The sequence below is a fragment of the Notamacropus eugenii genome, chromosome 3 (genome assembly GCF_028372415.1).
Source record: "Notamacropus eugenii isolate mMacEug1 chromosome 3, mMacEug1.pri_v2, whole genome shotgun sequence".
In the NCBI taxonomy this organism is placed as follows: domain Eukaryota; kingdom Metazoa; phylum Chordata; class Mammalia; order Diprotodontia; family Macropodidae; genus Notamacropus; species Notamacropus eugenii.
In genome coordinates, this window is record NC_092874.1 from 397745288 (window position 1) to 397772623 (window position 27336).

Genomic DNA, 27336 nt, shown 5'->3' on the forward strand with positions numbered 1-27336 from the left:
ATAAGCGAATTAGAGGGAAGTAGAAAAATTTGCCTGTTAGATCTCTAGATAAGTGAAAAGTTTATGAACCAGCAAGAGGTAAAGAGCATTAAGGGAAGTAAAATGAATAATTTTGATGACATGAAGTTAAAAAGGTTTTGCACAAACATAACCACTGTGACTGGTTGGTTGGTTGTTGTCCTTCATCTTCGAAGAGGACCAAAATGACATCATGATTGTAAAGTGAAATTTCATTGTGTCTGACTGTGGCTGATCAGACCAACATGAGCTTGGAATACTCTACCACAGTTTGAGCACAGATAGTCCACATAAATATTTGGGATGGATATTCCAAATTTGCGCATACTGCATTTACTTTGTGCTGTCTTAATTCTTCTGTGCTCTTGGAGCCACCATGTAATATCCTGCTCCATGCAAGTTCTCCATAAAATAGTCTTTTTGGCAAACATATTTGCAATTGAACAACGTGATCAGCCCATTGGGGTTGCACTCTCTGAAGTATAGTTTGAATACTTGGCAGTTCAGCTCGAGCAAGGACTTCAGTGTCTGGTACCTTACACTGCCAGGTGATCCTCAGAATCTTCCTACAACAGTTCAAATGGAAGCAATTCAGTTTCCTGGCATGGTGCTGGTAGACCGTCCATGTTTCACAAGCATATAACAATGAGGTCAGTACAACGGCTCTGTAGACCTCCAACTTGGTAGTCAGTCTACCAAGTCTCTTCTCTCCCAAACTTTCTTCAGAGTCTCCCAAACACTGTGTTAGCTCTGGCAATGTGTGCATCAACCTCATTGTCAATGTGTACATCCATGGAAAGTATACTACCAAGGTAAGTGAACTTATCCACAGCATTCGAAACTTCTCCATTTGTTGTAACTGATGGTTCCATGTATGGATGGTGTGGTGGTAGCTGATGCTTTTTTGGTGTTAATTATTAGTCCAAAATTAGCACAGGAAGCAGATTTGTATTCAGGGAGGACAAGTACCTTTGGGGTAATGGCTGTGGAGCATTTTCCGGGCTGTTGCCTCTTTTGGTGCCTACTTGTTCTGCCTAACTCTCACCTGTGGCTCCAAGAAGCTGCAGCATGCACAGTGGCCATACCGCAGCAAAGCGTTTTGACAGGTGGACCAAACCAGGTTGAGGGTAACCAAGGGTTCTCAAACCCATTGGTGAGTTAGGGAGGTGTCTACCCCAAGCATGTATGTGAAGATTTCATCTGGTGGAATGGGCAGATGAGAACAGTTTGTTCCAACAGCCAAGAAGGCAGATGAAGCAGGAGATGTGGAGAGCTTAGAGCTTGGTTAGACACCACTGTGACTAAAATTAGGAGGAAAGCAGGAAAATTAGGGGAAATATTTTCCAGCAAACTTCTCTGATAAAGATCTCATTTCCCAAATATATTGAGAACTGAAACAAATTTATAAAAATAATGGCCACTCCCCAAATGATAAATGGTCAAGGGATATGAACAGACAGTTTTTAGAAGAAATCAAAAGTATCAATAGTTTAATAGTCTAAAACTCCAGTAATTAAAGAAGCGTAAATTAAATGTCTCAAAGGTGCCACATCATATTTTTCAAATTTGCTAACATGACAGAAAAAATGACAAATTTTGGAGAGATTGTGTAAAAACATTGGCATTAATGCATTGTTGGTGGAGTTGTGAACTGGTCTAACCATAGTGGAGAACAATGGGCACCTATGCCCAAAGAGTTATAAAACTCTGCTTATCCTTTGACCCAGCAATACCACTACTAGGTCTGTATACTATAAAGATTAAAAACAAGAAAAAAGAAAAGGACCTATATGTTTAAAAATATTTATAGTAAATCTTTTTATGGTGGCAAAGAAATGGAAATTGAGGAGATGCCCATCAACTGAAGAACAGCTGAACAAACTGTGGTACATAGTTGTGATAGAATACTATTGTGCTGTAAGAAATAACGAGGGAGATATTTTCGAAAGCACCTGGGAAGATGTACATGAACTGTTGAAAAGTGAAATAAGCAGAACCAGGGAGAACACTGTACATAGTAACAGCAATATTGAATAATGATCAATTGTGAATGGCTTTGCTATTCTCAAGAACACCATGATCTAAGACTATTCAAAAGAACCCGTGATGAAAAAATGCTATCCACCTTCAGAGAAAAACTTGATGAATTCTGGGTGGAGATTGAAGTACATTGCTTTTTACTTTTTTGAAGTACCTTGCTTTTTGTAACATGACTAATATGGAAAAATTTAATAAGATATAGAATGTATAATTGACATCATATTACTTGTCTTGTAAGTGGGGAGGGGAAGAAGCAGGAAGAAAGGAGAGTAAGTGTAACTCAAAATTAAAATTGGAATGTAAAAAAATACATGACTTATACAGAAGCAGTAGTTAAAATGAAATAATCTCAAGATGAGGTCAATAAACAAAATATGGTATGAAAGGGAGAGACAGAGAAAGAAGAAAGAAGATTCACTCTACCTTAGTTTGCTATAGCCATTAAACAATTTGTTGAAATGACACTTGCTACACATCTACTATGTGCTAGACAATGTGCTAGATATGGGGCATACAAAGATAAATAATACAACATTAAGCTTAAAGAACTTAAATTTTTCCATGGAGAAGACATGTACATCAACAACTATTGTTCTAGATAATCTAGGTGAATTGTGAGAAAGAACTAGGAGGGGGTTCATGCCATTGTTTCAGCCATGGATACTTGCTTCCTAATAATTACAAGCTTTGGAAACAAGACAACTTAGAGAGGAGTTGGAACAGTCACTCTTTCACAAACAACTAACCCCCAAAAGTGCTGTAAAGACCTTAACAACAAAACTTCAGAACTCACCATCAAGAAAAAATTCCAGGGTTGGGGGATTCCATATTCCCCTGGAAAAACAGATTCCATATACCAGATCACCAAGGCATAGATGAAAGAGTCAAACAACAGCATTCCCAATATATAACCAAAGGATAAATCATCTTCAGTGGTAACTGGTTGCCTAAGTTCTTTCCAATGAAGTCCAGTCCCTGAAACATAAGAAAGAAAACATTAAGTCACTATTCATACCAAGCTAAAAATACATCAGTTACCTCTACAGAACTCAGACATTAGACAGTATTGAGAAGGAGGAAATCTGCATTTCTTGAAAATTTCCTCTTTCCCATGTCTTTCAATTTGTGATGAGAGTTTATCTCCTTAGGTGAGAGAAGTTTTAAATAAGCTTTTAAATTAAATGTTTTTAAAAACTAAATTGTAATACAATAATATTATGTAGGCATTTTTCAAGGAGATTTCATTTTAAGAGAGTAGCTTATCTTCAAATACAACTAATATTTATATGACATGTTCAAATACTGAAAGCCAAACACCCTCTGTAATCACTTAAAATTTTTTGCAATTACATGTAAAAGCAATTTTCAAAATTTTTAAAATTTTTGAGCTCCAAATTCTCTCTCCCTCTTCCCCCCACTTTGAGAAGATAAAAAATTTCATACAGATTATACATGTGAAGTCATTCAAAATATATTTCCCAATTAACTATGTCTTTTTTAAAAAAGATACAGACCAGAAAAATAAAACAAAAAAATAAAGTTTTTTTTTTTTAAAGTATACTTTCATCTGCATTCAGTTTCCATCAGTTCTTTCCCTGGAGATAGATAACATTTTTAATCATAGGTCTTTTGGAAATATCTTAGATCATTGTAATTTCTTGATTTCTCATAAAGTCATTAGTTTCCATTTGCTCCATTCTAATTTTGAAGGAATTATCTTCTTCAGTGAGCTTTCAGGCCTCCTTTTCCATTTGGCCAATTCTGTTTTTTAAGGTATTCTTCTCATGCGCTTTTTGGACTTCTTTTGCCATTTGGGCTATTCTATTTTTAAGGCATTATTTTTTGGGTCTCCTTTAGCAAAATGTTGACTTGTTTTTCATGATTTTATTTATTCATGATTTTCATGATTTCATGTCATTTCTCTCCCCAATTTTTTCCTCTACTTCTCTTACTTGATTTTCAAAATCCTTTTTGAGCTCTTCCATGACCTGTGACTGATTCATATTCCTCTTGGAGGCTCTTGATGTAGGAGCTTTAACTTTGCTGTCCTCCTCTGGTTGTATGCCCTGATCTTGTCACCAAAATAAGATTCTATAGTCTGAGTTCTTTGATAATGTTTACTCATCTTCCCAGCCAAATAATTGACTTTCTAACTCTTTGTCAAGGTAGGACTTTGCTTCCAGTGGTGGTGGGGATTGGGGTACTGTCTCAGGCTTCAGGGATCTTGTAGTCAAACCATTGGTAAATTGATTAAAAGAAAGAAAGAAAACTAAATTACCAGTATCAAAAATAAAAAGGTCAAATTTACTTTTGAATTTGCTCTATCCTCCATTATCTATGGGCCAAGAGCTCTAGAAGCAGCCTCTGCTGCTGCTGCTGCTACTGCTGGTCACCACCACCATCCTCACTACCCTGGGGCTGGGGTTGGACCCAGTCAGACTGAACCCTCCTCTTTCATCCAGGTCTCACATAGCTTTTCCATTGACCTTTTTGGTGTTCTTGGGTTGAGAAGTCTGGAAATCATCACAACGATCAAAGATACAGTCCCCTGAGGCTTGCTCTAGTCTATCTGTGTCAGTGTAGCCCATGCTGGGACTGTGCTGTACTCCCTGCCCAGTATGAAATACTCTTCCTGTGAATTTTACAGGTTGTCTTGGGCTGGGGATTTGTTTCACTCTGTCATTTTGTGGGGTTTGTAGCTCTAGAATTTGTTTAGAGTCATTTTTTACAGGTATTTGGAGGGCTTTGTCAGAGAGCTCAGGGAAGTCCTTGCTTTTACTCTGCTATCTTGACTCCACCTCAATGTCTTTTTCTAAAATAGGATTATTTAATACTTTATTTCCTTTTCTGTTAATTTAGGCAATTTATATTTTGTAAATATGTATCCATATCACTTAAGGTTATTAGATTTATTAGCATACAGTTAGGCATAATAGCTCCTCATAATTGCTCTGCATTGATGGTGAATTTGCCCTTTTTGTTTTTGATACTGCTAATTTAGCATCTTTTCTTTTTTTAATCAAATTAACCAATGGTTTGACTACTTCATATTTTTGTTTGTTTGTTTGTTTCTTTTAAAGGAAAGTAGACTGCCACATGCAGCACATCATTTGAATGTGTCTGAAGTCTTGGATACTTGATTACTCTACATTCTCCTACGAATGGACCTTGGGAGTATGTTGTAGCAGGGGAACACAGCTACTCATATACCTTTGACCAAAGAACAATATGTCTATACTGGAGAAGATTATTTTCTTTGTTTGAGCATGCAGCTTCAGAAGGGATGCACATGGAGCAGTTTAGGAAAGTAACACCCACATAGTTAGCTGGACCACCCAAATTAACCCTGGTAATCAATGGGAGGCCAGATTACCCTCACATCCTATTTCATTGGTTTTTAATAAAACCAGTTCCCACATTTTATTTATTAGTTGAATTTTTATTTATTCAATGATTTTCTTTGTTTCAATTTTATTAATCTCTTTTGCTTTTTAGGATTTCCAATTTGGTGTTTTTAATTTGTTCCTTATCATTTTTTTCCATTGCATGCCCCAAATTCATTGATTTGCTCTTTCTTTATTTTACAGATGTAAGCATTTAAATATACAAATTTTCCCCAAAGTATTACTTTGGCTGCATCCCATAAATGTTGCTCTTTTATCTCATTGTTTTCTTTATTCTCTTTAATGAAGTCATTTATTGTTTCTAATATTTGTTTTTTGACCCACTTTTTTTAAGGATTAGATAACTTAGTTTCCAATTAATTTTTCATCTGTTTCCACACACTTTATTGAACATAATTTGATGGTTTGTAAAGGATGAGTTTAGTAGTTCTCCTTTTCTGTACTTAGTTGTGCAGATTTTATGCTCTTATCCATGGTCAATTTTTTTGCACCTTCCATGTACCACTGAGAAAAAGGTATTTTCTTTTCTATTTCCATTAAATTTTCTCCAAAGGCTTATCATAATTATCTTTTATCACAATTTCATAATAATTAACTTTTCTAAAATTCTATTACCTCCTTAACTTCTTAGAGTTGTTAAATTTGCATTTCTCTAATCAATAGAGATTTAGAGCATTTTTCTATATGACTATAGATAGCTTTGATTACTTTATCTAAAAACTGCCTGATCATATCTTTTAACCATTTGTCAATTGGGGAAGGGTTTATTTTTATAAATCTTACAGCTATCTATTCACTTGAGAAAAGAGGAATTTCTCAGAGAAATTTGCTGTAAAGTTTTTTTCACAGTTATGATGACAGATAGTGTATTTCTCTCCAGCTTATTTTCCCCCTCCATTTATGCTATCCTTTCCTGTCACCATGCCCATCCTATAAAGTGTTATGCTTCTGACTACTGCTTTCCCCAGTCAGGTCTCCCTTCTATCAGCTCCCCACCATTCTTTTGTCCCCCTCCTCTCCTACTTTCTCAAAGGTAACATATGTATGTATGATATTACCTCGTGGTAATAAATTAATAAAATACATAAAATAAAAAATAAATTTAAATGAGATTAAGTTTCAAGCACTGCCCGCCATCTACCCCATCTTTCTGTCTGCTGCAAAACATCTTTCACTCTTCTTTTATGTGAGATAATTTACCCCATTCTACCTCTTCCCCTTCCCTTCTCCCAGTGCATTCCTCTTTCTCACCCCTTAATTTTATTTTTAGATATGATCCTGTCATATTCAAATCCATGCCCTCTGTTTATGTATACTCTTAACTGCCTTAATAATTATCAGATTCTTAGGATTTATAAGTATCATCTTCCCATGAAGAAAATGTAGACAGTTTAAACTTATTAAAAATCTTATGCTTTCTCTTTCCTGTTTACCTTTCTACACTTCTCTTGAGTCTTGAATTTGAAATTTTCATACTCAAATTATCTATTAGGCTCTGGTCTTTTCATCAGGAATGCTTAAAAGATCTCTATTTCATTGAATACCAATTTTTCCCCTGAATAGTTTAAAGGGGGGGTAAAGAAGGGTGTTTAGATCCATGGGAACTGGAGGACAAGGGAAGGATCTCTAGGGGTTTGAGGGAATAGTTACAGGGGGCTATTGAAGGATGTTTAGATTTATAGGAATGGGAGAATAAGGGAGGGATCATTAGAGGGGTTGGGCTAAGTAATAGAAGGGGCAAGGTAGCAGATAGAAGTAAAGAAGAGGAGTCAGAAGGGATAGCAAACAAGAGATATGCACAAACACAAAACCAAAGATCAGGAGTAGGATTTGTTAGGAAAAGTATATGTCTACAGTTGTATATATTTATGTTTATATATGTATATGTATATGTGTATGCATATATCAATACCTATATCCATACAGAAATAGGTCCGCACTTAATTGTAGCCTAATCAAGGGGAAGAAGGGAGGGAGAGGAAGCATAAAAGAACTTTAAAACACTTTCCCTCCCCCTGAAAAGGGTTATGCTCAGTTTTTCTGGGTAGGTGATTCTTGATTATAAACCTAGCTCCTCTGTTTTTCAGAATATCATATTTGAAGTCCTCTGATTCTTTAATGTAAAAGCTGCTAAATCTTGTGATATTTTGACTATGGCTCCATGATATTTTAATTGTTTCTTTCTGGTGCTTGCAATATTTTCTCCTTGACCTGTAAGGTCTAGAATTGGGCAGTAATATTCCTAGGAGTTGTCCTTTTGGGATCTCTTTCAGGAGGTGATCAGTGAATTCTTTCCATTTCTATTTTACCCTCTGGTTCTACAGTATCAGGGGAGAGTTTTTTGATAATTTATTTTAAAATTATGTCTAGGTTTTTTCTTTTTGATCATAGTTTTCAAGAAGTTCAATGAGCTGACTTGAATTATCTCTTTTTGATCTCTATTCTAGAGCAGTTGTTTCTCAGAGATAATTTTTTTAATTTAAATATATTTATTTAAGTTTTCAACATTCATTTCCACAAAATTTTGGGTTCCAAATTTTCTCCCCATTTCTCCCCTCCCCCTAAAACATCGAGCATTCTAATTACCAATCTGTCCTGTCTTCTAACATCCCTCCCTTCCTTTTCCCCCATCTTCTCTTTTGCCCTGTAGGGCAAGATAACTTTCTATACCCCATTACCTGTATTTCTCATTTCCTAGTTGTATGCAAGAACAACACTCAGCAGTTGTTCCTAAAACTTTGATTTCCAAATTCTCTTCCTCCCTCCCTCCCCACTCATCTAATTTGGGAAGGCAAGCAATTCAACATAGGCCATATCTGCGTAGTTTTGCAAATGATTTCCATAATAGTCATGTTGTGTAAGACTAACTATATTTCCTTCCGTCCTATCCTCACACCCATTTTTTCTGCTCTCTCTTTTGACCCTGTCCCTCCTCAAGAGTGCTGACTTCTAATTTCTCCCTCTTCCCACTGCCCTCCCTTCCATTATCCCCCCACACCATGCTTATCCCTTTCTCCCCCACTTTCCTGTATTGTAAGATAGGTTTTCATACCAAAATGAGTGTGCATTTTATTCCTTCCTTTAGTTGAATGCGAGAAGAGTAAGCTTCATGTTTTTTTTTCACACCTCCCCACTTTTTCCCTCCACTGAAAAGTCTTTTACTTGCCTCTTTTATGAGAGATAATCTGCCCCATTCCATTTCTCCCTTTCTTCTCCCAATATATTTCTCCCTCATTGCTTAATTTCATTATTTTAAGATATGATCCTATCCTATTCAGTTTACCCTGTGCTCTCTGTCTCTCTCTCTATTATGTGTGTGTGTGTATGTGTGTGTGTGTGTGTGTGTGTGTGTGTGTGTGTGTGTGTGTGTGTAATCCCACCAACTACCCAGATACTGAAAAAAAGTTTCAAGAGTTACAAATATTGTCTTTCCATGTAGGAATGTAAACACTTCAACTTTAGTAAATCCCTTATGATTTCTCTTTGCTGTTTACCTTTTCATGCTTCTCTTCATTCTTGTGTTTGGAAGTCAAATTTTCTTTTCAGCTCTGGTCTTTTCATCAAGAATGCTTGAAAGTCCTCAATTTCATTGAAAGACCATTTTTCCCCCTGAAGTATTATACTCAGTTTTGCTGGGTAGGTGATTCTTGCTTTTAGTCCTAGTTCCTTTGACTTCTGGAATATCATATTCCATGCCCTTTGATCCCTTAATGTAGAAGCTGCTAGATCTTGTGTTATCCTGATTGTATTGCCACAATGCTTGAATTGTTTCTTTCTAGCTGCTTGTAATATTTTCTCCTTGACCAGGGGACTCTGGAATTTGGCCACAATGTTCATAGGAGTTTCTCTTTCTGGATCTCTTTCAGGAGCTGATTGGTGGATTCTTTCAACATTTATTTTGCCCTCTGGTTCTAGAACATCAGGGCAGTTTCCCTTGATAATTTCATGAAAGATGATGTCTAGGGTCTTTTTTTGATCAAGGCTTTCATGTAGTCTCATAATTTTTAAATTGTCTCTCCTGGATCTATTTTCCAGGTCAGTTGTTTTTCCAATGAGATATTTCACATTATCTTCCAGTTTTTCATTCTTTTGGTTTTGTTTTGTGATTTCTTGGTTTCTCACAAAGTCATTAGCCTCCATCTGTTCCATTCTAATTTTGAAAGAACTATTTTCTTCAGTGAACTTTTGAACCTCCTTTTCCATTTGGCTAATTCTGCTCTTTAAAGCGTTCTTCTCCTCATTGGCTTTTTGAACCTCTTTTGCCAATTGAGTTAGCCTATTTTACAAGGATGTTATTTTCTTCAGTATTTTTGGGGGTCTCCTTTAGCAAGGTGTTGACCTGCTTCTTATACTTTTCTTTCATCTCTCTCATTTCTCTTCCCAGTTTTTCCTCCACCTCTCTAACTTGATTTTCAAAATCCTTTTTGAGCTCTTCAATGGCCTGAGCCCACTGAATATTTATTTTGGATATTTGGGATACAGAAGCCTTGAGTTCTATGTCTTTCTCTGATGGTAAGCATTGTTCTTCCTCATCTGAAAGGATGGGAGGAGATATCTGTTCACCAAAAAAAGTAATCTTCTATGGTCTTATTTTTTTCCCTTTTTTGGCCCTTCTCCCAACCAGTTACTTGACTTTTGGGTCCTTTGACAAGAGTAGGGTATACTCTGGGAATCTGTGAGATCTCACTTCCTCCATGCACAATCAAGCATGTACTAATCTGGATGCAGAGAGAGATTTTTATGTCCAGAATCTTAGTAATTACCTCTGCACAATCACCTGGCCTCCAGTTCTGCCAAGTCAGCACTGGGGGCTGATTTTCAGATAAGCTGGATGGGCAGGGCCACCATTCAGTGTGAGGCAAAGACCAGCTCCCCCAGGGCCTCCACCCAAGGCTGAGGTAAGACTCAGCTCTTCAGTTCCCCCAGGGGTTTTTACACTTCAACAAGGAGCGGTCTGTAAGGGCTGCTGTGCACCCTTTGTGGCTGCTGCCTGCTGCTGGAGCTATGGGAAGGCCCTTCTCCCTTAATGGCCAGCTGATAAACCCCCTTCACTGACCTTTGGCACCTGTGGGTTGAGGGATCTGTGGACCCGCTGCTGCAACTGGAGATTCCACCCCCAAAGTGTCCTCCTCCCAGAGTTTCATAGCGCTGGGCCACGAAGACAAGGCTGGGCTAGGCTCCGTGCTCTGCTCCGTGTCAGGTGCAACCAATGTTTCTGTGGGCCTTTCAGGTCACTGTGGCCTGGAAATCTCCTCCACTCTGTTGTTCTTCACTTCTGCTGCTCCAGAATTTGTTGAGAGTCCTTCTCTACAGGTATTTTGTGGGCTGTGTGGGGAGACCCTATGTAAGTGTGTCTTTCTAGTCTGCCATCTTGGCTCCGCCCCCCAAAAATAGTTCTTTCAAAATTAGAATGGAACAGATGGAGGCTAATGACTTTGTGAGAAACCAAGAAATCACAAAACAAAACCAAAAGAATGAAAAACTGGAAGATAATGTGAAATATCTCATTGGAAAAACAACTGACCTGGAAAATAGATCCAGGAGAGACAATTTAAAAATTATGAGACTACATGAAAGCCTTGATCAAAAAAAGACCCTAGACATCATCTTTCATGAAATTATCAAGGGAAACTGCCCTGATGTTCTAGAACCAGAGGGCAAAATAAATGTTGAAAGAATCCACCAATCAGCTCCTGAAAGAGATCCAGAAAGAGAAACTCCTATGAACATTGTGGCCAAATTCCAGAGTCCCCTGGTCAAGGAGAAAATATTACAAGCAGCTAGAAAGAAACAATTCAAGCATTGTGGCAATACAATCAGGATAACACAAGATCTAGCAGCTTCTACATTAAGGGATCAAAGGGCATGGAATATGATATTCCAGAAGTCAAAGGAACTAGGACTAAAAGCAAGAATCACCTACCCAGCAAAACTGAGTATAATACTTCAGGGGGAAAAATGGTCTTTCAATGAAATTGAGGACTTTCAAGCATTCTTGATGAAAAGACCAGAGCTGAAAAGAAAATTTGACTTCCAAACACAAGAATGAAGAGAAGCATGAAAAGGTAAACAGCAAAGAGAAATCATAAGGGATTTACTAAAGTTGAAGTGTTTACATTCCTACATGGAAAGACAATATTTGTAACTCTTGAAACTTTTTTTCAGTATCTGGGTAGTTGGTGGGATTACACACACACACACACACACACACACACACACACACACACACATACACACACACACATAATAGAGAGAGAGACAGAGAGCACAGGGTAAACTGAATAGGATAGGATCATATCTTAAAATAATGAAATTAAGCAATGAGGGAGAAATATATTGGGAGAAGAAAGGGAGAAATGGAATGGGGCAGATTATCTCTCATAAAAGAGGCAAGTAAAAGACTTTTCAGTGGAGGGAAAAAGTGGGGAGGTGTGAAAAAAAAACATGAAGCTTACTCTTCTCGCATTCAACTAAAGGAAGGAATAAAATGCACACTCATTTTGATATGAAAACCTATCTTGCAATACAGGAAAGTGGGGGAGAAAGGGATAAGCATGGTGTGGGGGGATAATGGAAGGGAGGGCAGTGGGAAGAGGGAGAAATTAGAAGTCAGCACTCTTGAGGAGGGACAGGGTCAAAAGAGAGAGCAGAAAAAATGGGTGTGAGGATAGGACGGAAGGAAATATAGTTAGTCTTACACAACATGACTATTATGGAAGTCATTTGCAAAACTACACAGATATGGCCTATATTGAATTGTTTGCTTTCCCAAAGGGAATGGGTGGGGAAGGAGGGATGAAGAGAAACTGAAACTCAAAATTTTAGGAACAACTGCTGAGTGTTGTTCTTGCATACAACTAGGAAATGAGAAATACAGGTAATGGGGTATAGAAATTTATCTTGCGTTTCAGGACAAAAGAGAAGATGGGGATAAGGGAAGAGAGGGATATTAGAACGGAGGACAGATTGGTGTTAGGGGTAATTAGAATGCTCAGAGTTTTGGGATGGGAGGAGGGGAGAAATGGGGAGAAAATCTGGAACTCCAAATTTTGTGGAAATGAATGTTGAACACTTAAATAAATAAATTTAAATACGAAAACAAAAAAGAAATGACAAAGGATATGGTTTCAGAAAAATCTAGGGATACATATAAACTGAAGTGAATAGAACCAGGAAAACCCATACACAGTAACAGCAATATTGTATAATTATCAACTGAATGACTTAGCTATTCTCAGCAATACAATAATCCAAGAAAATTCCTAAAGACTCCTTCCAGAGACAAAAGTGATAAATTCTGAGTCCAAATTGAAGCATATTGTTTTCCCTTCCTTTTACTTCCTTTTTCATAACATGACCAATATATATGTTTTGCAATATCTAACACAAATAATGGGTATTATATTGTTTGCCTTCTCAATTGGTGGGGGGGGAGAGAATTTGGAACTCAAAAATTTTTTAAAGTGTTAGAAATAATTTAAAATAATTTTTTAAAATCATGAATAAATGAAGGACCTTGAAGAATTTTAATTCTCTAAGAAGCAAAAGATGTTGTCTCTTCAATGTTAGAGACTGAAAGGGTAATTTCTAGAAAATAAGCACTACTAACTAGTTAGCAAAACCTCCCTTTTAAAGAAGGAAATAAAATAACTACCTAGAAAAAATGAGGATAAGAGGAGTTATTGTACTTTGAATGAGAGTACCACAGATGAAATCCAAGCTAATGAAGCAGTGGGAAGAATGAAGTGGACTATATAATTCTTAAAACATATTCCTATCAGAAGGGCAAAGAAAAGGAAGTTGGCTAGGAAGTGACAGTGGCTACTCAAAAATTATTGAAAGGGCTTTGATTATGGCCATGGAAACAGAACAAGTCAGTTTTCTAAGGACTGGTCTATCTAAGTACAGAGAAACTCATCAAAAGTAATCTAGCCACTGGTGAATTCTTTGACCATGAAAATGCATCAGAGAAAAATATCAAATGGTTTACAGTCCTGTGTGACTGCCTTTTAGTTCTGTAGTGATGGCAGTTAAATGGCAGAAACGGAGGCAAATGATGTTTTAAGCTTTATTAAACACTGTGTGTGTGTGTGTGTGCGTGCGTGTGTGTGTGCCTAGCAGAGTTTTTCCTGCTGGCTCCCATTTGAATATTGCTTCCCAACAAATTAGTGATCCGTTCTTCTGATATTCTCCCTGTTTTGCACTTTCTGTGATGCAACTTTTCCAGTACTATATTTGTAAATAGTTTTGCCCCTCTATTTTCATTATCAGTTTAGTCTTTTGGAACAGATTCACAAGTCTTTAGGCAAATATGCAGAAATGCCAGTTTTTGTCAAGTGTACTACATCACTAACCAAGAAACCATTATTATTAATATGAATATATATTATCAATATAAATGTATAATATATAATAGTTCACATCTATAATAATATAAATAACAATAGTTCACATTTACATAACTTTTAGAGCTTTGCCCAAACAAGCCTATTAGGTAGGCAGTATTATTATTTGTAACTTTCAGATAAGGAAACTGAAGTAAAGAGAATTGTCCATTGTGTCATATCCAGGAAATGAAACCAAGTCTTGAGAGTCCAAGACCAGAATTCTTTCTACTACACTGCACACTGAATCTTTTAAGCCACAACCCAGAAATCCAAATACAAAACAGTTAATTCTCAATCAACATTTTAATTCACCATGGCTCACTCAAAGACAGGTATAATACAGGCTATTTATTATAAGCACCTGAGTTTTCCTTAGAAATCTATACTGAATGTAAATTTAATCATAGAATTTTCATTTTGCATTAACCAAAAACACTCCATAATTTCTTTCAAATACTGAAAAGGATTTTTATTTGAAAACAATACAAAGCCAGGAACTTCCAGTTCTAGTTAAATAAGCAAAGCATTTTCATAAACTTTAAGAATTAGTCTTATTTTTATTAAAAACTCTAGGACATCATTGTCAGTCTTCCACTTATGCTTATGAACCATTATCAGTTAAGGAAGAAATCAAAAAGGATTGAACTCAAATTAAACATTTGCTAAGTGCCTACTCTTTGTTGAGTTTTCCCCTTTGATCTACTCTGGACCTATGATTGCACTGATACAGGAAACCATAGATGATGAAACTGAACTCCTACCAACATAAGTCAGAAATTCTATTCTCCATATGACTCGAAGAATTGCTTCACGTACTGACAGGTTGATTGCCTGATCCAGGGTTCACATAACTACATGTGTCAAAGGAAGGTCTTAAATTTTAGTCTTAACTCTGAGGCCAGCTCACACTTCACTATGCCATGAAGTCCTTCATATTGAGGATTCAAAAGCAAAACCAAAAATAGTCTTTGTGCTCAAAGAACTTAAATCATACTGGAAAAATAATGCTTACCTTTAATTTCAGATTTGATAAGGAGTGTAATTCCCAAATGCATTGCAACATTTGAAAGGAGACAGGAAAACAGCTTTTTGCTGAGAGTCAAATTCTTGTAGTTACTTTGGATGTAAGCATATGGGAGGTAGGATATGAAATAGATCAAAAATCCTACAGAAGAAGCCATTTTTGCTAAAAAGTTTGGAGAAAGAAAATAAAATTAAGCAACATTCAATAACCTTAAATGACACATGAAAACATTTTTGGCCACAATATGGCAGTTTTACAAATTTCCTACAATATGGCAGACAGAACTGAATACAGTAGTACACATATGGACACAATACAGTGATAATATTACCTCTCTCATGGGGCACCAATTTTTTTTCTTTTTTTCACCAGACAGCTGATTTCATTCATATGGAGAGCTCTTGATGAAGAAATTCTCTCCACCAATACAGATCAGCACCTGATCTGCAACTTAAGTGTAAGTCAGCATTTCAAAGAGCAATACTTGAACCCACATCTTCCTGATTCCAACACTAGCCTTCTGAAAGCTAATTGCCTGACTGGCTAATTGATATTAATTAATGATCAAAGAAAGTACCTGCTTATGAGAACTCATCAGAGCTCTCTTCCCCTTGAGTAAACCGAGGTTTGCTCAGGAACTGTAAAGAAAGAAGTATGCACCCTTTAGGGTCCCAGCAGCACTATGTAGTAGCAATGCCACACTCAAATAGAAACATGAGCCACTAAACTGTGAGTAAAAATCACTATAGGAGGCAGAGTCAACATGGTAGAGTAAAGGCAGGGACTTGCCTGAGTTCTCCCCCCAAACCCTCCAAATACTTTCAAAAAATGAATCTAAATAAATTCTAGACTGAAACAAATTTCCAGCTCAAGACAGTTTGGGAGATGGATAAGAAAGATCTGTTGTATCATGGTGAGAGAGGTGCATAGCCCAGTATAGAAGAGTGTAGTCCAGTACAAGCTGCACCAGTGCAGACCAGGCCCCAACAAACTCAGAACAGGTGTAGAGGTGACTGAATCAATGGCGATTTCCAGACCTCTCAGCCTACTGATGCCATAGACAACTTAGAAGGTCAGCAGGAAGGGTCTGTCACACCAGAATGAGAGAGGAGCACAGTCCAGTGCAGCCCTGGCACCAGCAAATCAGAAGCAGGCCTTGGAAATGATTGTATCAACAGTGGCAGTGACTGTTCATGGAGCTCTCAGCCCACAGCTAGTAAGGGGGTTGAGCAACTAGTAAGGAGATTACAGGGGATTTTTTGTTAGTACTGAGACAGGACTCTGTTTCTTTCTGCATACTAAAATCCAGGTCACAGTCCTAGGTGGCAGTCACAGTGATAAGGAGAACTAGCAAAACAGAGCATGTGGTCACAGTGGAGGGGGGACCCTTCTCACAGTTCCAGGGTAGAAAAGAGGGTTTGTGGTTGCTCACAGACTAGAGTACAGGCCAGGAGAGTAGCAAACATTTCTTCTTAGATCATGTCACTTTGGAAGAACTGAAAACTTACAGGTTCTTAGAAACATTTCTGAAAACAGCTGCACAAAACCCTGGAAGTTTGGAACTGTGTACCCTCTACCCTCTACCAGAGCCCCAATTTAACAAAAAAAAATATAAATCAAATAATAGACTGGGAAAATGAGCAAACAACAGAAAAAAATTCTGACTATAGAAAGTTACTATGATGACAAGGAAGATCAAAACACACTCTCAGAAGACAATGAAGTTAAAGTTCCCACATCCAAAAACTCCAAAAAAAAAAAATATATATGAATTGCTTTCAGGCCATGAAAGTAAGAGAGGTAAAGAAAAAAATGCAAAGAAAAATGGGAGTGATGCAAGAAAATCAGGAAAGACAAGTCAACAGATTAGTAAAGGAGACACACACAAAAAAATACTGAAGAAAACAACACCATAAAAAACAGACTAAGCCAAACGGTAAAAGAGGTCCAAAAAGCCAATGAGGAGAAGAATGCTTTAAAAAACAGAATTGGCCAAATGGAAAAGGAAGTCCAAAGTTTCAAAGAAAAAAATAATTCTTTAAAAATTATAATGGAGCAAATGGAAATTAATGATTTTTATGAGAAATCAAGAAAGAATAAAAGAAACCCAAAACAATGAAAAAATAGAAGACTGTGAAATATCGCACTGGCAAAACAGCTGACCTGGAAAACAGATCCATGAGTGATAATTTAAAAATCCTTGGTCTACCTGAAAACTGTGATCAAAAAAAGAGATTAAACATCAATTTTCAAGAAATTATCAAGGAAAATTGTCCTGATATTCTAGAACCAGAGGGTAAAATAGACATTTAAAGAATCCACTGATCACCTCCAAAAAGAAATTCCAAAATGAAAACTCCCAAGAATAATAAAGCCAAATCCCAATTTTACCATGTCAGGGAGAAAATATTGCAAGCATACAGAAAGAAACAATTCAAGTATTGTGAAGCCAGTCAGAATAATACAAGATTTAGAAACTTCTACATTAAAAGATTGGAGAACTTGCACTATGGTATTCTGAAGGACAAAGGGGCTAGGATTGCAACCAAGAATCATCTTTCCAGAAAAACAGTATAATCCCTCAGGAGCAAAAATGGGCACTCAACAAGGTAGGGAACTTTTGAGCATTCTTGATGAGAATACCAGAGCTGAATAGAAAATTTCACTCTCAAACAAAAGACTCAGGAGAAGGACAATAAGGTAAAGAGGAAAGGAAAATCATAAAGGACTTAATAAGGTTAAATTGTTTACATTCCTACATGGGAAGATGATATTTGTAACTCATAAGACCTTTCTCATTATCAGGGTAGTTAGAAGGAGTGTATGTAGACAGAGGGCATAGGTGTGAGTTGAATATGAAGGGATCATATCTAAAAAGTAAAATTAAGGTGTGTGGGAAGAATGCACTAGGAGAAAGAGAAAGGGAGAGGTAGAACAGGTAAATTATCTCATATAAAAGAGGCAAGAAAAAGCTTTTACAGTAGAGGGGAAGAGGGAGGTGAGGCAAAGTGAGTGAACCTTACTCTCATAAAAACTGGCTTAATGATGGAATTACATACACACTCAATTGGGTATAGAAATCTACCTTACCTTAAAGGAAAGTAGGAGGGGAAGGGGATAAGAGACAGGATGTGTGTGATAGGGAGGACAGATTTGGGGAGGGGACAGTCAAAAGCAAAACATTTTTGAGGAGGGAGAGGGTAAAATGAAAGAGGGAATAGAAGGGGGAAGGATGGAGGGAAATATAGCTAGTAATAGTAATTGTGAAAAAACATTTTGAAGCAAGTTTCTCTGATATAGGCCTAATTTCTCAAACTATAGAGAAGTGAGTCAAATTTGTAAAAAAAAAAAAAATGAGAGCCATTCCCCAACTGATAAATGATCAAAAGATATGATCAGTTTTCAGGTGATATATCTATAGCCATAGGGAAAAAAATATCCTAATTTACTACTGATGGGAGAAATGCAAATTAAATCAATTCTGAGGTACTACCCTCATTCTTATTAGATTGGCTAATAAGACTGAAAAAGTAAATGACAAATGTTGAAGGGAATGTGAGAAAAGTTAGACACTAATGTACTGGTGGTGAATCTTCCCAAAGTAAGAAAGAGAGATTGCCCGCTGCTTTGACCGAGGACACTGTGAGATCTGAGCAGGCACAGGGATCAAACCACTACCATGAGAGTCCCAGAGGCCCAGACACAGACTCACAATGACAAAAATTTACTTGAAGATCATGCTGAACTTGGACCCATGACTACAAATGACTAAAAGCTGCAATAGCCAATGTTGGAAGAGTTGTAGAATGATGCATGCATTAAAACATTGTGGATTGATCTATAATCTGCTTTTACCATTTTGGAAAACAATTAGAATTATGCAAAACACTGACCAAAATGTATATACCTTTTGAACTAGGGACTCTATTACTGGGCTGAAATGCCAAGGAAATCATTAATAAGAATAAAATCCCCATATACCCCGAAATATTTATAGCAGCATTTTTTTGTGATAGCAAAGAACTGAAAACAAAATAAATGACCATCAAATGGGGAATGACTAAACAAATATATTAATGTAACTAAATATCATTGTGCTGTATAAAATGATGCGTGTGATGAATATAGAGAAGCATGGAAAGAACTATATTAACTGATAGAGTGAAGTAAGCAGAGTCATGAAGATAATATGCACAATAACTGTAACATTGTAAATAGAAAGAACAGCCACATACCAAAAATCAGAAGTAAATGTAACAAAATTATAAATATCTAGGAGTCAAATGACGAGACAGAAGAGGAACCCCCCCCCCCCCCTCATCAAACTCAACCCTTTGTGGAGGTTGAAGGTATTACATGTTACACAGGTGTTCCATATTACATGTATTTTTGGCCTTTTTTAAAGATATTGATCAGTTGTTTTCAGTTTTTCCCCCTAAAAACACTATTTTTCAAATGATAGCCCTCTAGGAGGGAGAGGAGGATAATTATAATGATGTTAAAAACAGAAAATATGAATAAAAGTTTATTGTTAAAAGACAGATAAAGATCTTGCTTCACCTCTTTTAGGAATTCTAGTTTAATTTATTTAATTATTTAATTAATGCTATGTTTTTCTTTAATGATTTGCTTATAGGCATTTCTCCTTTTCTCGGTTTGTGTCTTGAGCAACTCTGCTACCCTAACATTTTAATGATATGATTCATTTTTTATTTGTTATTCTTGTAGGCTATTTTTTAACTTCGGACTTGATTCTCAGGCTAGGGTCTGTGGACTTCTGAAGAGGTCTAGGCTAGTCATGCTACTGTTTTCTTGTGGGCACTGAGTGTTGTTTTATTCTAAGCTCTTCTAGATAGCTGAGACTGAGGATGTGATGTACAAGCTTTCATGGTCCCAAAGTGGTTGGATCAAGGACAAAATCTGATCCCAGTCCTTTGGTTTCTCGGTCTGAAAGTTCCTAATCTGAGTCTGGATCAGCACCAGTAGACTGTTGCCAGACTCAGCGACTATCAGTTAGCTAGGGACATTCTGCTGGTTCAGAGTGATAAAACTGCAAGTTTGCCTTTTGTCTGAGATTCCTACCCTGGTCACTTCTGTGCAGGCTTGATGCTAGATCTGACACACCACTTGTGGAGTCTGAGCTTGCTTCTACATTCTACATTTCCTCCTAAGACTAATGACCACTTTTCATCCCTGGATGTGGGCACTGTGGTCACCTCCTTGACCTTCCATGGATGCCATGAACTGACAAAGCAGCCTAGTGGCACCTGTTCCTGCCCCCTGCACAAGGTCATGTCCCAGTGGATCTAAGGTGTCATGTTGCAGTTTGGCACAGTCCCTATGTGTTGAAATGCTCTGCCTGACAGCCTCCTGGTCAAACCCCCTCCCTAGTGTTTACAGACCTCTCTATAATAATCTGAACTGGACAGTAATTTTTTTTCTCAGATTTCCCAATTAGAAACCAATCTGGTGCATTTTCTAGATCTATTTGGGTGAGTTTGAGGGAAGAGGCTGCTGTTCTTGCTACTCCCTCTGCAGGATTCTAGTTCTGATGATAATTATTATTGGCCTATAGAACCATTAATAATTCAGACATAAGGACTAACAGTTTAACAGATCATAGAAGAGGTAAACACATTCTACTAATGGTCAGACTAACTTGATGTTCTGGGAGAAACCAGAGAAAGAATTACACAAGTAGCCAGACAATCATGCTAATGTTTACCTATGTAATGTGTGCCATTGCAAATGTTTGCTGATTCACATGTAAATTATTGCATGTTTTAAGTGTGCTTTTCTCCTTAATCATATATATTTGCTTTTGTGCTATTATGTAAGTTCTACATTAGTCTCTCCAGTATATATAATTTTGCTATTTATTATGTACCTATGCTGCAATTTCTGTATATTTTGTTAACTGTAGGCATATTGGTGCTACTATTGCTTTAGTTTGCTTGCTGTTATGCATGTTTGCTTGTGTTCAATGTATATGAACATATTGCTATGATAATGTGAATTTATTATATCCTATACATCATTTAGACTTGTAGTCAGTCACTGAAGTGGCCTGTCATGTAACACTTTACACTATACATCTGTATTTTTGATGTATATTTGCTATGAATGGCATGCTTAGATAATTATCTGGGTTGTTGGATTAATCATCCCTGTAAAGTGCAGATGTTCATGCTGTTATGCTATATGAATCCAGATGTCAGGTATACTGTAACTGATTTTGCAAGAGAATGAAAAATTTCAAACCTAGGTGGAATGTATCTAGACTTGGGAAGAGAGGATTTCATTTACTTATCAGAGATAGCCACAAAATGAAAGATTAGTTGATTTCTTGGCTGATAATATGATAACAATCCTGAGTTATTGGAGTAGTGAAGAAACAACTTTAAGTGATAAATTTTAAAAGTTAAAATGAAATGCCTACAGCAATCTTACAAGTCTTCTGGAGTCTTTTCTACCTCCCACAAAAATATAATAGAGCTGATGGGCTTTTGTGAGTTCTTTGAGTGTTTTGTGTTTTTATTTGTTTACAGATTAGTGTATAGTCTATCTTATAGGCTACTACTTTATGTTTTAAATATTCAATAATGCATACTCACAAGCCTTCTCTGATTTAAGTGTTTCTTTATCAAAGGCACTCTGCTAAAGCCTCTTTGGGGGAGATCCTTGACATGAATCATTCTGAATCTCTGTTTAGGAGAATTTTCCCAGAACTCCCAGAATGGAAGCAAATAAGCCAGAGCTGATTTTAAACACACACACACACACACACACACACACACACACACACACACACACACACGCCCCACTCTCTATTTGGGATCAGGCTCTATGAAGTATTGAACCCCATTCGTGTATGCCTAGAATTTGAACTCCTTTTGGGAAAAGGGTACCCTCTTTTGGCTGTGGGTCTTTATAAGTCAAATTTTATGTTGAACATTAATGAGATATACCAATAGTTCATTAAATGTATAGCTTTGCTTGAACCCTCTTGTAGTTTAAGATCTAAAATTATAAATGGGTGGTAGCCAATTACCTAGGATTTTTCACAGTTGGCAGTTTTATTTGGGGAGGATACAAAAAAATGGGTTATGTCTAACATATACAAAACATTCATTTGATAATCCACATCCATGATAAGGCTCTTCATTTAGTGGATTTTTGTATTTGTACAATTATCACAAATTTCCTTAGCTATAGCTTTGTTAGACCATTCTAAGAAGGAGTATGAGAGCTGCTTAGGAGCATTCACCACATAATAACTGCAATAAGCTGCTCTGGTTCCATTTAAGCATTCACAAAGACCTTAGCCTAGAACACCTTTTACCATTAAATCATATATATATATATATATGTGTGTGTGTGTGTGTGTGTATGTGTGTGTGTGTGTATACATATATATATACATATATATATATAATTACATTATATCACTAATGAAGGACCCCAATTATTTTCCAGAAAATAAATGGTCACATTTCAGGGTTGAATCATTCCACATTCCCCTTAGAGAATCGACTATCATATTTTTTTTCCTTTTTAGGCAAGCAATAAAACTACATGTAGATCAAATACTGAAAGAAAATATATTTATTCATGATATCAAATGCCACCTTTTAAAAAGTTACTCTGCACTAGTATAATTGACATGTTAATTAGATTTGTGCTGTCAGATTCAAATGGACTTTTAGGAATTCCAGTCCCAACTAAATAAAAAAAAAATTTTTTTGAACTGAATACTCAATTTTTTTCTCCCTTCCATCACACCCCTAATATTAAAAAAAAAAAAAACTGGAAAAGAAAACTACAAAATAAATTCCTACAATAGCCAGGCCTAAAAAAATCTGTCCCATTCTGCACCCTGAGTCCCTTACCTTTCTGTCAGAGGGTGGGTAAATGCATCATTGTTTCTTGGGAATCATGGTTGATTGCAGTGTTGATGTGAGCTCTTAAGTTTTTCAAAGTTATTTATCTTTAAATGTTGTTGTTATGATATAAATCACTCTCCTGGTTCTGCTCAATTTATTCTGCATCAGTTCATACAGGATTTTCTGAAAACCTTCCTTTTATCATTTCTAAGAATACAATTCCATTGCATTTATAAACCATAATTTGTTCAGTCACTTCTCAGCTGATAGTCATCCCTTTAGTTTTCAGTTCTTTGCTACTACAAAAATAACTGCTATAAATATTTTTGTACTTAAAGGTACTGTTTTCTTGTTACCCATTCCCCATCCCAGAAATGGGACACCCTTTGAAGCAACTGTTATTATTAACAATAATAACTTGAAATATTTGGGAGTCTACTTGCAAGATATACCTAGGAACTATATGAACCCAATTACAAAACACTTCGTGCAAATAAAGGCAGATATAAATAATTGGAAAAACATCAGACATACCAGTAGGGGGATCAGGAAAGGCTTTATATATAAGGGAGTGCTAGAGCATCATCTTTGAGGCAATTTGAGTACATTCCAGGTATGAGGGATGGCAAAGACAAGATATGGGGAGGAGAGATGGAGTGTTTTGTGGGGAAGAGAGAGCATTTTGAGTGGATCATGGAGCAAATAATAAGAGTAAACCACAATTGGGGGTTTACAAGTGGCATTAGGACAAGGGGACAAGGGATTGACATATAAAAATAGCGTATAGTTGAACTGGTCATACCATTAAGATTGAAAAGAGAGGCAAATGTAGTCAGTGTAGGGGTGTTAATATATAGGCACTGCATCAATTATATCAGTGCAAAATGTGTACAGCATAAATATAAAGCTAAAAACTATAAATATATGCAAAATAGTTAAATACAAGGTAGTTATAGAAGAAAGGTACTCATAGTTGGACTACCCCTCAGAAAAGGCTTCCCAAAATTGGAACACTAATGCATTTTTGCTGGAGTTGTGAACTGATCCAACCATTCTGGACAGCCATTTGGCTATCAAACTGTGCATACCCTTAGACCTTAATACCACTTCTAGGTCTGTATCCTAAAGAGATCATAAAAATGGGAAAAGGACCCACAAGTACAAAAATATTTATAGCAGCTCTTTTTGTGGTGGCTAAGAGTTGGAAATTGAGGGGATGTCCATCAGTGAGGGAATGGCTAAAGAAGTTGTGGTATGAATGTAATGGAATACTGTTATTCCATAAGAAATGATGAGTAGGCAGACTTCAGAAAAACCTGAAAAGACTTGAATGAACTGACGTTGAGTAAAGTGAGCAGAACTAGGAGGACACTGTACACAGTGACAGCCACAGCGTGCAAAGATTTTAATAGACTTACCTCTTCTTAGCAATGAGAGGATCTAAGATAACTCTAAAAGACTCATGATGGAAAATGCTGTCCACATCCAAAAAGGAACTATGAAGTCTAAATGCAGATTGAAGCATACTATTTGCTCTCTCTCCATTTTATTTTCTTTTTTGTGGCTCCTCCCATTGGTTCTAATTCTTCTTTACAACATAACTAATGTGAAAGTATGTTAAATATGAATGTATATGTAGAGTCTATATCAAATTGCATGCCATCTTGGGGTGGAGGAAGGGAATGGAGGGGGTAAAAATTTGGAATTCAAAATTTTAGGGAAGTGAATATTGAAAACTAAAAATAAATAAATTTTTTAAAATAACAGTTTTGTCATTATTGATGGTATTATTATTATTAATTTGTAGACCAAAGGACTTTTTAAAAATGTTGGCTAAGAGCTACTGGGCTTAGGTGCACATGGCAAAATTGTGGAAGAAACACTGTCTTAACCACCAACTAATATCATGTTATGGTACCAACTTAAGCTTTCATGAAGGATAAAATTCCTGACTCTAATACAACTGATTTGTGTCATATGCATACACTAGATGAGTGATGGAGATCATTTTTCTGATGACTTAGTAGGGAAGGAGGATAAGAGTAATGAGGGAATAGTTTGTGTTATAAAAATTATGGTCTAAAGGAGAAAATATATTTTAACTTATAGGTTGGAGAGGGAAAAGTCGCCTCTAGTTAAGTCAATGAATCCTCTAAACAGAGACAATGATCCCCTCAGTGGGTCATTTTCTATAGTGATAATTTGTCTATATGACTATTATAAATAATGGCCTCCCTGCCTAGACTTCTCTCCCTGTTCCTTTCTATGAAATGACGTGTACTCTAATGACTCAGCCATAAAGAAGATACCTTTCTTTAAAAAGGTAACTAAAAATTTGCCTATTCTAATACAACTTCCTCAATTTTCCTTATGCTTACAGGGATAATTTCTTAATTCTACATGCTTCTAGCACTCATATTCCATGTTTTGCGTGTTTTGTGTTCACTTTCTCTCAAATTGTTTGATATGTATGTTTGTTTCCCCAATTTGATGGAAAGTTCCACACAGGCAAGTATAACTTTAAATAAAAGTTTGCACGGTAGATAACAAATGTCATCAGTCTTCACATAATCCCTTTTCACAGGCCACTATCTTTATACAAAATGTCCACCATCTCCTTTAAAAGTAGGCTGATTTTTTTCCAGGAAGTCTTGCATGATTGGCCCCACAGAACCATGTTCACTCTTCTACTCCAGGTCTCCCTACAAATTCAAGTAGTTTTTGTACTATATTAATTGTCATTTAGGGCAGTTTGGAGGCACAGTAGATAGAGCACTGGGCTTGGAATTAGAAAGATGCATCTTTCTGAGTTCAAATCTAGCCTCAGACACTTTTTAGCTGTGTAACCCTGGACAAGTCACTTAACCTGGTTTGCCTCAGTTTCCTCATGTGTAAAATGAGTTGGAAAAGGAAATGGCAAACCACTCCAGTATCTTTGCCAAGAAAACTCCAAATAGGGTCATGAAGAGTCAGCTATAACTGAAAAATGACTGAGCAACGAAAAGTGTCACTTCTTCATATGGTATATTAATAAAGATTGTACAGCTGTTGCTCCATTTGCACCCAGACACTCTATCTCTCCCAACCAGAGCACAAACTTTGAAAGTAAGGAAGAAGATACATCTTTTTTGTATTTCCTCATATTACCTAATGAAATACTCTGCATTCAGCACAAATTTGGTTCCTAATTGAATATTTTTCTATATGTACATCCAGGGTGAGTATAATTACCCATGAAGACATTTTGTAAATAACCATCACAAGTTAAGTCTGGAACCAAAAATGCATTATTAATTAAAACAACCTTTATCAAAGAGTAGTTAGCACAATTAATTAAAATGTGTTAAAAATAAGAACTTAGTTCTCAAATGTCTGCCTAAATCTTCTCATATTCTCATGAATGGAAGGTATAGTACCTAATAATGCTACCTAAAGAGGGAGTACTAAAACATGTTCCCACTGTGTCTCGAATTTGTTCAATTCAACAAATATTTATTAAGTACCCACTGTATGTAAGGTACTGGAGTTACAAAGACAAAAATGAAAATAATCTCTGAGAATTTGACATAGAATGACCCCTGGACTCACTTTTGCTGAAGAATGTGCTGATCATGAAGCTGAAGATTATGGAAACAATGGCGAAACACATCAGAAAGACAAACACCAAAGATATATCACTGTGGCGAATTATTGGCAGGTATGCAATCTACCACAAAACATCCAATAAATTCATTCAGTTACATAAAAAATGTTGTTAAAGGATAACAAAATGGGAAAGAAATAGATCATGTCCTTAAATACTGCAATACTACAAAAGCAACTAACCTAATCTATCCACTGACTAAAGCCCAGTTAAAGGGAATATAAACTAAACAGTTCACCCTTTTCAGAAGGGCAAGGGATCTTCCTGATCTCTGTAAATAGAAGAAATATTTCCCAAGAGACTAAGTATATACTTTTGATCAGTCTCAGAGCTTTATTCACCCAGTAGTCTCAATATAACTTACTCATATCAGGCTTTTCTCCCTGTAGTTCCTTTATTTTAATCTTCTATCAATCTCCTCAATTGCAAACCCTGGCTAAGGTAAGATTAGGAAAAGTATAACTTCTGTATTATCTTCAATGTCCTCTTTTCTCCTGGTATCCTCCAGAAGTAAATGCTTGCTTAGTTATATACCATCATCACCTTGACAATGCAACAATTGCTTCATGTTACATCTGGGGTTTGTTTGATGTTGTTTGATTGTGTAACATCTCTTCAAAATAAAATGTCTCTCCTCTCCTGTCCAACCTCAACCAAATAAACACACACACACACACACACACACACACACACACACACACACACACACACACACACACACACACCCAGACACTTGCCTTGGAAAAGAGGATCACAATCAGGAAAAGGATGGTGAGAAGAAAACGCACGAAGAATACAAAAAAATAAGCACTCCAGAGCAAAAATTTACTAAGTCCCATCATGCGAAGATATTCCTGTTAGGAACCAGAAAGACCAAACAAATGGTATACGATCAAACATTTTTGTCTTATAACATAGTAAACTGTTAAATAAAACT

General features: G+C 36.5%; 1 protein-coding gene across 4 annotated transcripts in view; it reads right to left on the reverse strand.

Moving 5' to 3' along the window:
- LOC140497227 (phospholipid-transporting ATPase ABCA3-like) overlaps nucleotides 1–27336 on the reverse strand; it is a 264641-nt gene that overhangs the window by 168881 nt on the left and 68424 nt on the right. For all 4 annotated transcript variants that reach the window (XM_072597913.1, XM_072597914.1, XM_072597912.1 and 1 more), the window contains 4 exons: nucleotides 27137–27253; nucleotides 26345–26462; nucleotides 14862–15035; nucleotides 2852–3033 (listed from right to left, as the gene is read on the reverse strand). In XM_072597913.1, the coding sequence (XP_072454014.1) occupies nucleotides 2852–3033; nucleotides 14862–15035; nucleotides 26345–26462; nucleotides 27137–27253 (591 nt within the window). The remainder of the gene's footprint in view (nucleotides 1–2851; nucleotides 3034–14861; nucleotides 15036–26344; nucleotides 26463–27136; nucleotides 27254–27336) is intronic.